This window comes from Coregonus lavaretus (genome assembly GCF_964263955.1).
Source record: "Coregonus lavaretus genome assembly, chromosome: 29".
Lineage (NCBI taxonomy): Eukaryota > Metazoa > Chordata > Actinopteri > Salmoniformes > Salmonidae > Coregonus > Coregonus lavaretus.
Window position 1 is genome coordinate 10,116,178 of NC_140016.1, and position 11,878 is coordinate 10,128,055.

Below are 11,878 nucleotides of genomic sequence, written 5' to 3' on the forward strand. Positions count from 1 at the left end.
TGATGATATTAATTATAGTGTATGGTTATATTTCATTTGCTCTGTTAAACCTACCCTTTGGAATGACTTCGATAGCAACATTGGTAGTCAGTGACAAATATCAAAGCTGGGCTTGGTTAAAACTCTGGATGGGAGACCAAATGGACAGCTGTGTAGAATAACTCTGCAGTAGGAGGTGCTGCCCAGCCAATTGTAAAAAAAAAAAAAAAATGGATAGTGGATATAACGTTGAAGATCAGACATTGTTTCAAAGGTACAAATTCAACAGATTTTATACACGGTTTATCTATGTGCAAAATTGGTTACTATGATTACATAATTCTGTGGTTGAAAATTCACCCTCAAAACAACAGTTTGATGACTTTTTGCAAATCCAATGTATGTTCCATAGAAATACAAATGAATAGAAAGGGCGTCTCCATTCAAGTCAATGATGGCATAATGGGTGGACTGGCAGCCATTTTGAGTGTAATAATATAATATAATATGCCATTTAGCAGACGCTTTTATCCAAAGCGACTTACAGTCATGTGTGCATACATTTTTACGTATGGGTGGTCCCGGGGATCGAACCCACTACCCTGGCGTTACAAGCGCCATGCTCTACCAATTGAGCTACAGAGGACCACATGCCAGGAAGTAAAAACAGGAAGTGTACCTTCAATCTGTGCTGTGATTTGTTGAGTCAACTCAATTGACATGACAAAAAATACATTCCATGAGTCACATCAGTTAGCATCATTTGAATGAACATTCCAAAATACCATGGAAATTATTGCATCACAATACATGGCAGCCATTGCGAGTGTACCCATGAGTTAACCAGTGAATTAATTGCCAGGGTTAGAGGTTTGAAGCCCGTTCTATTCATTCTTATTTCTATGGTATTTTCCAAATATACTTAACAAAAATTATAAACGCAACATGTAAAGTGTTGGTCCCATGTTTCATGAGCTGAAATAAAAGTTCCCAGAAATCTTCCATGCGCACAAAATGCTTATTTCTCTCAAATGTTGTGCACAAATTTGTTTACATCCCTGTTAGTGAGTATTTATCATTTTCCAAGATAATCCATCCACCTGACAGGCGTAGCATATCAAGAAACTGATTAAACAGCACGATCATTACACAGGTGTACCTTGTGCTGGGGACAGTAAAAGGCCTCTCTAAAATGTGCCGTTTTGTCACACAACACAATGCCATAAGTGTTGAGCGAGCACGCAATTAGCATGCTGACTGCAGGAATGTCCACCAGAGCTGTTGCCAGAGAACTGAATGTTCATTTCTCTACCATAAGCCGCCTCCAACGTCGTTTTAGAGAATTTGGCAGTACGTCCAACCGGCCTCACAACCGCAGACCACGTGTAACCACGCCAGCCCAGGACCTCCACATATGGCTTCTTCACCGGACCTGCGGGATCGTCTGGGGAGGGAATTGTTGCATGTTGCGTTTATATTTTTGTTCAGTTACATTGAAACAACGTTGATTCAACCAGTTTGTGCCCAGTGGGATCATGATTCCTTGCAGCATATTTTGCAGTTGGCTACATCCTATACACAAAACAATGGGGCCCCAAGTCAGTCAGTCACTAGTACTTTAGTACTACTGTAGTACTGCAGTAGTAAAACAGATTCAGTCCTCCAGGGCTGCAGTGTCTGCTGGTTACCAGTGGCAACTGTCAATCAGAATCATATGATGTCTGGATATCTAGTGTACTGGCTTTAAATACAATCATAGACTTAAGTTAGTTAATTAAACAGTACACAACTATGGTACACAATGATAAATCAGAAATGGCCTGGAGAGAATACCAGAAGACTGCAGCCCTGCTCGCCCTATCTCTGACACAAACCATCGAACCGAAAACTCTTTGATTAAACTCAAACAACCAACTTCACAGAACAGTAACAACTCCACCAAACATTCTCTGGTTAAAATCGTCCAATCACTACATCAACTCTCTCTTTAAACCTACAGCCCTCTGGCCTGTTGGCACCCTACTGTCCTACTGCCTTTTGACTCTCTGGTTATTTCTTCATCTTCATGTCTGCTTCAATAGCACAGCGGCGCCCTCTTGTGCCCCCGTCCTGCAGGGAAGAGAGGTGGGTGAAGGTCAGTCTGACACCAGGTTGAAAACCCAGCGATGGCTCGTGGTTGGCCCGTTAAAAACACAAGACGATCTCCCACCAGAGGAAAACCAGAGAAGAAAGAAAAGCGATGGATCAGACGAGAAGTTGAAGACAACCACTGGATACACAAAAAAGGCATTTGTTGAGAAATGAACGAACACACGTACACACAACCAGGATGGGTCCATTTAAAAATCAAATACCGAAGGTTAAAAATGTAGTGACGGTGACGGATGTGTTTGTTAATATGAGAGGTGAGTGTTTGACTACAGGTGTAGTCAGTGAGTAGCAAACTGTTTTATGCCTTTCTGAATATGAGATTAGTGTTTTGGGTGTGTGTGACAGAGACGGAGAAACAGAGCGTGCGCTTGACTTGGCCTGGTGAGTTGTGACCTTCGACCTGAATACTTACAAAGAGAGAGAGAAGGAAAGCGGGAGAAGCCATTGGGACACTGTCCTGTAGGAGGACAAACAGTTAGTGAGAAAAGAGAGAACCACACACCCACACACAGTGACATTTACCCCTCGTATACACACACACCTCTCCACACACATGCATACACACACACACCTCTCCACACACACCCAGAGTAAACAACACAAACAAGACAACATTGTACAAATAGAAGAACAGACAGTAAGACAGACACACGTTCAGACAGTCAAGTGAGAAACACAGCAGACAGACAGTAGTAATGGAGAGGGGAGACAGACAGTACTAATGGAGAGGGGACCCAGACAGTAGTGATGGAGAGGGGACCCAGACAGTAGACAGACAGACAGTAGTAATGGAGAGGGGAGACAGACAGTAGTAATGGAGAGGGGACCCAGACAGTAGACAGACAGTAGTAATGGAGAGGGGAGACAGACAGTACTAATGGAGAGGGGACCCAGACAGTACTAATGGAGAGGGGACCCAGACAGTAGACACACAGTAGTGATGGAGAGGGGACCCAGACAGTAGACAGACAGACAGTAGTAATGGAGAGGGGACACAGACAGTAGACAGACAGACAGTAGTAATGGAGAGGGGAGACAGACAGTAGACAGACAGACAGTAGTAATGGAGAGGGGAGACAGACGGTAGACAGACAGTAGTAATGGAGAGGGGAGACAGACAGTACTAATGGAGAGGGGACACAGACAGTAGACAGACAGTAGTAATGGAGAGGGGAGACAGACAGTAGTAATGGAGAGGGGACCCAGACAGTAGACAGACAGTAGTAATGGAGAGGGGAGACAGACAGTACTAATGGAGAGGGGACACAGACAGTAGACACACAGTAGTGATGGAGAGGGGACACAGACAGTAGACAGACAGACAGTAGTAATGGAGAGGGGACACAGACAGTAGACAGACAGACAGTAGTAATGGAGAGGGGAGACAGACAGTGGTAATGGAGAGGGGACCCAGACAGTAGACAGACAGTAGTAATGGAGAGGGGAGACAGACAGTACTAATGGAGAGGGGACCCAGACAGTAGACACACAGTAGTGATGGAGAGGGGAGACAGACAGTACTAATGGAGAGGGGACACAGACAGTAGACAGACAGTAGTAATGGAGAGGGGACCCAGACAGTAGACAGACAGTAGTAATGGAGAGGGGAGACAGACAGTGGTAATGGAGAGGGGACCCAGACAGTAGACAGACAGTAGTAATGGAGAGGGGAGACAGACAGTACTAATGGAGAGGGGACCCAGACAGTAGACACACAGTAGTGATGGAGAGGGGACCCAGACAGTAGACAGACAGACAGTAGTAATGGAGAGGGGACACAGACAGTAGACAGACAGACAGTAGTAATGGAGAGGGGACACAGACAGTAGACAGACAGACAGTAGTAATGGAGAGGGGAGACAGACGGTAGTAATGGAGAGGGGACCCAGACAGTAGACAGACAGTAGTAATGGAGAGGGGAGTGGGTAGACAGACAGACAGTAGTAATGGAGAGGGGAGACAGACAGGCTCCATGCTCCTACAGAAGAACTGTAATGGCAGGGAGGTTAGGAGAGAGGCAAGATAAGATTATTGGGTCATGAGATGGGTACACAGTCAGTCCGGCGTCAATTGTACATGTCTTGGCTCCTTGGTGTCGATGCTGGACTCGGAGGTGTGCGTGTGTGTGGTTGAGTACAGGTAACTGCCAAAATAAAGGAAACACATTGAAGTGGCTGGAACTCTATTGGAGGGATGCGACACCATTCTTCCACAAGAAATTCCACCATTTGGTGTTTTGTTGATGGTGGTGGTGCCGCTCCATAATCTCCCATAAGTGTTCAATTGGGTTGAGATCTGGTGACTGAGATGGCCACAGCATATGGTTTACACCGTGTTCATGCTCATCAAACCATTCAGTGACCACTTGTCATCCTATGGGGGCATAGCCATGGTAGCCAAAATAATGGCCTGCCCAGCATTTTTATACACGGCCCTAAGCATGATGGGATGTTAATTGCTTAATTAACTCAAGAACCACACCTGTGTGGAAGCACCTGCTTTCAATATACTTTGCATCCCTCATTTACTCAAGTGTTTCCATAATTTTGGCAGTTACCTGTATGCGTATGTGTCTAGTCTTACCTTCTCCACTGACTCCCCTGGCTTGCGGCCCCCCTCGCGGCCTCTGAGGCTCTTGGTGGAGATGGAGGACTCTGAGGTCTGCATGATGAGCTGAGTGGCCAGGAACTGCTGCACGTGTTCTAGAACGTCCCTCTGCATCTCCAGGGCCATGTGGAACACGTCGTGGTCAGAGCTGTTGTACATCACCGCGTTCTGGAACATCAGCATGATGTCACGCTGGAACTCTGCTGTCGTACGGATCTGACCCGCCTCGATACTCTTCTTGATGGCCGACAGATCCATGGGTCTGGAGGGGGAGGGAGGGATTGGGTGTGAATGTGTGTGTGTGTGTTTGTGTATGAATTTGTGTGTGTGTGTTTTAGATGGTAAGGTTAGCATGTACTTACATTGTTTTATAAATAAATAGCTTTTATTTTCATACGCACATAACATATAATAGCAAACAAACACCGTTTACTGTTATAGAACTCTCACCTGTGTACAATGCTGTGGTAACCAGGGGCGATGTCTTCAGACACAGACTGAAGGAACACACTGGCGTACCTGTCAAAGGTAACAACAACTGATCCGTCAAACTCTACAGTAGCTCAGACATGTTAAGTGATTGGCTGTTATTGGGAAAATGGCTAAGAGCTGACCTGTGATTGGCTGCTGCTCTCCACACCAGCATGATGGCTTTCTTCCAGATCTTCTGAGCCTGAACGGCCTCCTGATCCTCCCCACATATCGAACTGAGAGAGACGGAGGGAGAGACAGAGACAGAGAGAGACAGACAGACAGAGGAGGGTGAAAGGTGAGTGATAGAAGGGGAGAGAGGTCAGGGGAGAGAGACAGACAGACAGACAAAGAGAGAGACAGACAGAGAGAGAAGGAGAGAGAGAGAGAGACAGACAGAGGAGGGTGAAAGGTGAGTGATAGAAGGGGAGAGAGGTCAGGGGAGAGAGACAGAGAGAGACAGACAGACAGAGGAGGGTGAAAGGTGAGTGATAGAAGGGGAGAGAGGTCAGGGGAGAGAGACAGAGAGAGAGAGAGACAGACAGACAGAGGAGGGTGAAAGGTGAGTGATAGAAGGGGAGAGAGGTCAGGGGAGAGAGACAGAGAGAGAGAGAGACAGACAGACAGAGGAGGGTGAAAGGTGAGTGATAGAAGGGGAGAGAGGTCAGGGGAGAGAGACAGAGAGAGAGAGAGACAGACAGACAGAGGAGGGTGAAAGGTGAGTGATAGAAGGGGAGAGAGGTCAGGGGAGAGAGACAGAGAGACAGACAGACAGAGGAGGGTGAAAGGTGAGTGATAGAAGGGGAGAGAGGTCAGGGGAGAGAGACAGAGAGAGAGAGAGACAGACAGACAGAGGAGGGTGAAAGGTGAGTGATAGAAGGGGAGAGAGGTCAGGGGAGAGAGACAGAGAGAGAGAGAGACAGACAGAGGAGGGTGAAAGGTGAGTGATAGAAGGGGAGAGAGGTCAGGGGAGCGAGACAGAGAGAGACAGACAGAGAGAGAGACAGACAGAGAGACGGAGGGAGAGAGAGACAGGGAGAGAGACAGATAGACAGGATTGTGATGAGAGTGAACAAAAGCCCATCAAGACAGCTTACTACAGAGAAACCACCCCTAATCTTGGGGAGAGGTCAAAAAGCATTCTTTAGGGTCAAGTTGACTTGCTTTATTCAGGCTTATGATGGCATGTTCAGGTTAAGAGTTGCCATGGATACAAGGACCATGGTTGGACACTTACAACTGGGAAGAGGCGGGGCTGCTGGCTAGCGAATCAGCTGTGGTGTAGCGTTGGGAGGAGGGGCCATAGCCGTCCTCGCTCTCACTGGCTGCCGGTTCTACTTCTGATAGGTAGGGCCCCTCCCCCTCTCCACACTCCTTCATCTCCATTCCTTCATCAGGATCCCCGTCGCTGCCTCCATCCTCATCCTTCACTTCCTACACAAAGATGCACAAGGAGAGATGATAATTCAACTGCACCTGGTAGAGGTGTGTGTGTTACTGAAAAGAGGACAATTACCTTGGACTCTTTCCCTGATCCGGAGCTGTCTTCTGAGTCTAGGCAGGGTGTGTTTGGTTCTGGCTGGGTCCACTCCTCATTTTCAGTCTTCACAGCTGTGCTCAGGGCTCCTTCCTCCCCTAGAACGCCCTCCTCTGTGACCTCACTTCCTGCCAGGCCATCATCAGCAACAACAGAAGGGGCAACGTCTGTCTGCACTGTTTCTTGTCCTTCACAGTCCTTCCCGTTCCCCTCCTCGGCTTCCCCCCTTCCACGCTCTGTCTCTGTCTGTGGCTCCAGGCCCCCAGGGTTAGCTCCCGCCCCAGCCTGAAGCCCCTGTGTGGGGTCAGACTGAACCGTAGGACCAGGCTCTGAGGCCTTCAAGTCCTGGGCCTCCCATGGGCCTGAGAGGGAGTGGCCAGCAGAAACAGCCTCCTCACAGAGAGAGAGAGCAGCCTCCACTGCTGCAGCATCTAGAGCCTCCACAGAGTCATCCACCTGAGAGAGAGAGAGAGAGAGAGAGAGAGAGAGAGAGAGAGAGAGAGAGAGAGAGAGAGAGAGAGAGAGAGAGAGAGAGAGAGAGAGAGACGGAGAGAGAGGGAGAGAGAGAGACGGAGAGAGAGAGAGAGAGGGAGAGAGAGAGACGGAGAGAGAGAGAGAGAGGGAGAGAGAGAGACGGAGAGAGACAGAGAGAGACAGACAGAGACGACTGTGATGAGTGCGCACAAACAAGTCCGCTTACTACAGAGATATCTAGGTCAAAAGCTGTATCCCACCCTCTCAAAGTCCCCCCCCCCACACCATGTACCTTCTCCTCTATGATGGCGATGATATCTCTTAGGTCCAGCTCGTCCCCCATGTAGGAACCAGGTACATTGTCCTCCTCCACTAGCCCTGGCTCCATCACTAGCTCCACCTTCACCACCTCTGAGCCTGCCTCTCTGACTGAACACACAGACACAGAGAGAGAAAGACAGACAGAGAATCACGCACGTGTCACCACCAACGGTACACTGGTCTCACTGAGTAGAAATCAGATGAGGGTTCCTCTTTATATACTAGATATTCCTTCCCTTTTCTAGATGGAAGGGAGAGACAGCTGGGTTTAGAGAGAAACACTGACAGACAGACGAGGGACAGTATTAACCTGTGTTGGGTGGGGCAGGGCATGGGGGGGGGGGGCACTGTTTCCATTGGACACAACAAAGTACATCTAATAAAGGACACAGACACACACTTTGCTTCTAACACATTTAAAGCACATACAGCACTAATACTTAGCATCCTAACATGCACATCAAGCCAAACACATAACAGCCAGCCAGCCAGAGCGGTTACATCACGGTTGCCATAGTTACCTGCACTGGCAACCTCAAGGCCTGCTGTGATAGCGGGGGTTGTAGTAGGAACTCCTCCGTTAGCCAGTCCTGCAGCAGCAACATCCCCCTCCACTACCTGACAATATTACATCATCAACACACAATATCCCCGATTCCCTGTACTAAAGATTTCTAAATCAGCTGTTTTTACAGAGCAGCTTAGTAGGATGTACAACAGCATAGTATAGACAGGAATTTCCCTGACACCAGTAGCTTGTGAAGTCAAATTTAACCTGAACCCTCTCCCTTAAAACAGATCCACCCAATACAACCCAATATAATCCAAATACTTTCATCCCTTATTACCACAAATCATCCTGTTTTTTAATCCCTCTTCCAACTTTCTTTTGTAGTGTATTTCTCACCAGTCTGGGGCTAGCAGAGATCAGGCTTCCTTTCTTCAGCAGCTCTGAAAGGAGAGGTGAGGGAGGCGGCGTGGACTTCTGACTGAGGAGCCTCTTCTGTGGGGAGTCATCTACCGGAGACCCCAGGCTTCTCTCCTCAGGCCCCGCCATTGGAGCGTCCGACGACGGTAGGAACACGGCCACCCCCTGGGCATACATGTACAGAGTGGGGGAAAAAACACATTCACTGACCATTCCTCCATGACAACAAGAGACTAGCAACAACCAGCTAGAAGAGACACTCAAAACAGTACAAAAACATCTCTAAAGTTTATAACACAAGTGCTTTATGCATACAGTGTTATGGTGACCAGGACAAAGACCCTTCCCTTACCACATTGGCGCCAGAGGTCTCCTCTGCCTGGGGCATGGCTGTATCTGTTGGGGGTGTCGGGGTGTCTGTCTGTGCCTCCTCCATGCTCGTGGCACTCAGAGGGGAGCGTACAGTGACACTGGGCACCCGCTTGGGCGTGTTCTTAACCGCTTGTCGAGCTGAAACCAGAGAGAAGAAGAATGGGTTATTATTACCGGTAGTTCCTGAGCCTAATCATTGGTCAAATCAGTGGTGCCCAAAAGGTGGATTATTATTATTAGGTCAAAGCTTACCCTGATAGGCTGTCTCTGTGGCCTTCCTCTTAAGATCTGCCTCATCCTCATCCTGCTTCTTTTTCCTGCCAAACAATTTTAATCATGAAACACAATCTTCACTACTAAATCTGGTTCAGAAAGTACACTATGAATAACAACATAGTGTTTACAACAAATAAACAGAAAGACATATTGTTGGACAGACAGGCATGCAGACACAAACCGAGAGACAGACAGACCGGTTTCTTACTGTGTTATGTCTGTCCACAGCTCCTCCAGCCGGGAGTCCAGATGTCCTGTTTGGATCAGATCCACCTCCTTCTTCAGCTTTCTGTCAAAACAGGAAATACAGGGCCAAAGGTCAAGCATGGTAAATAGAGTGTATGGAGCATGTCGGTCATTTATAATGGCTTTGAACAGGGATACATTTTGGCTATGTATTGATAGTGAAGGGTCCACTGTGTGTGTGTGTGACTACATTTGTATGTGTGTGTGAGCGAGTGTGCCTGTGTGTATTGACCTGTATTTGTCCTGTGTGTCTCTCAGTCGTTTTTTCAGCTCCTCTATCCTCTCGGCGGTGAGTCTCCGTACGATCACATCCTCGATGGTCTCCACCACCTCACCCTTCTCCCCACGCTTACGCCTGAAACAGTGCCGTACATCAGACACATGAAGCGCTCTGACGACAGCTGGAGTGCTGCCTCCGCAACAGAATACTTAAATAAAGCAGATAAAATGTGTGTTTGTGTACTCACTTTGGAGCCTCTGTGGTCTCCAGCAGTTCAGAATACTGAGAGGCACAGTGCTGTGGGGTTCAGAGACACAGAGAGCAAGTTAGATATATAGTAGCTGACCTTTCAACTTTGTTCATCATGAAAGAGATTAATTGTTTTGTGTCACAGTGAGTCTGACTATGAAATGGGGACAAGCATGTTGTCTCTGTCATACCTTCTGGGAGAACCAGTCTGGAGGGCGGCCTGGCTCTGAGAAAGGCTTGATGGCTCTGCTGACTGACACCCTGAAAGGCAGACAGTGGCAGGAGGACAATCAAGCACACAAATTACCATGTAGAAGAGTTTACTATATACACTAGAAAGAAGAAAAAAAACATGTAAATGCAATCAGTGACAGACTGAAATAAGTAGTGTTTGTTTACCAGTTTTGGTCTCCGCTCCTCATTACAGAGGAGGCTAGGCATAGTTTCTCCCTCAATGACCACGGCTCCGTCGGGCCAACGGACAGCATCTTGTGTTCTACATAAAGACAGATATAAGGAAATTATGACGCTTGGAATAGGTAGGCTAGCAATAGAGAGAAAGAGAGATTTCACAGGTCGCGGCGCAGGGGGAACCAAAGTTAGGTCAGAGCACAAATCTAGGCTAGATAGTTAGCTAGCTAAACACCGGCTACACAGCAAGCAAGCTACAATATTGTTGTTAATGCAAATAAGGTTTTGAGCTATCTAGAAAAGCATAACATCACCACTTAGCTAGCTAGGTCATCTAACACAATAATTGATTTTGTTGTTTATCATATTCGGCTAGTAAAGTACGTGCTCTGTAGCTAGGAACACCAATTGTTATCAAGCTAGCAAACGTTAGCTTGCCAGGAGCGCGCCACTAGCTAACAAAACCCAGGCAGGGCTAGCTAGACGAAAATAATGTATAAAGCTAGTTACGAAAATATTGTAAATTACAGTTGAAATGTATGTATACGTTGTAGCTACACTTGCAAGCTAACAAATAATACTCACTCCCGACTCCACTCGCCATTTGTTTGTGGACAGGGCCTCGCCACTAAACTTCCGCCGGAATAAGTTCAATGTTGCACAGATGCGGAGAATGACATCAGAACAAATCACATACCGACCCTTGTCACACTGGGGGGATTAGCTCAAATGGTAGAGCGCTCGCTTAGCATGCGAGAGGTAGCGGGATCGATGCCCGCATCCTCCATTTTTTGCTTATTTTTATTGAATGTATTGAATGTGATATAATTAGCTTCTGAAGTAGTCTGATCAATTCCCTTTCCTTCTGTGTTATATTAGAAACGGATGTTGCTGCAGCTGTATTCTCAAATACATTGTATTATTATTATTGTCAGCATAGCTCTATATTAATTCTAGGGGCTAATATCAAAATGATTTCTAGTTACATATTTACATTTACATCATTTAGCAGACGCTCTTATCCAGAGCGACTTACAAATTGGTGCATTCAACTTATGATAGCCAGTGGGACAACCACTATTTTTTTTATGGGGGGGTGGGGGAGGGGGGGTAGAAGGATTACTTTTATACTATTCCAGGTATTCCTTAAAGAGGTAGGGTTTCAAGTGTCTCCGGAAGGTGGCGTCGTGGGGGAGCTTGTTCCACCATTGGGGTGCCAGAACAGCGAATAGCTTTGACTGGGCTGAGCGGGAACTGTGCTTCCGTAGAGGTAGGGGGGCTAGCAGGCCAGAGGTGGATGAACGTAGTGCCCTCGTTTGGGTGTAGGGTCTGATCAGAGCCTGACGGTAAGAAGGTGCCGTTCCCCTCACAGCTCCGTAGGCAAGCACCATGGTCTTGTAGTAGATGCGAGCCTCAACTGGAAGCAAGTGGAGTGTGCGGAGGAGCGGGGTGACATGAGAGAACTTGGCAAGGTTGAACACCAGACGGGCTGCAGCGTTCTGGATAACATGCAGAGATGCGATTCGCCACCTGGTTATCAGAAGGGCAAAAGGAGAAAATTAATTGTGTGTCATCTGCGTAGCAATGATAGGATATGACAGAGCCAAGTGACTTGGTGTATAGAGAGAATAGGAGA

General features: G+C 47.3%; 1 protein-coding gene across 2 annotated transcripts; it reads right to left on the bottom strand.

Moving 5' to 3' along the window:
• Window positions 1–254: 254 nt before the first annotated feature.
• LOC311105328 (bromodomain-containing protein 8-like) lies at window positions 255–10,882 on the bottom strand. Of its 2 annotated transcripts, none has more exons than XM_084147446.1 (17): window positions 10,828–10,882; window positions 10,231–10,327; window positions 10,023–10,092; window positions 9,830–9,879; window positions 9,595–9,717; window positions 9,325–9,405; window positions 9,093–9,157; window positions 8,821–8,978; window positions 8,448–8,633; window positions 8,062–8,158; window positions 7,512–7,648; window positions 6,725–7,201; window positions 6,446–6,642; window positions 5,352–5,444; window positions 5,188–5,256; window positions 4,714–4,999; window positions 255–1,423 (listed from the first exon to the last, which is right to left on the bottom strand). In XM_084147446.1, exons 1-17 carry the CDS (start codon window positions 10,844–10,846, stop codon window positions 1,403–1,405), a joined length of 2,226 nt encoding a protein of 741 aa, XP_084003572.1. In that variant the 5' UTR covers window positions 10,847–10,882; the 3' UTR covers window positions 255–1,402. The 2 variants fall into 2 exon arrangements, with proteins under 2 accessions (XP_084003572.1, XP_084003571.1); XM_084147445.1 differs by having other exon boundaries at window positions 255–2,088.
• Between the last annotated feature and the right edge of the window lie 996 nt (window positions 10,883–11,878).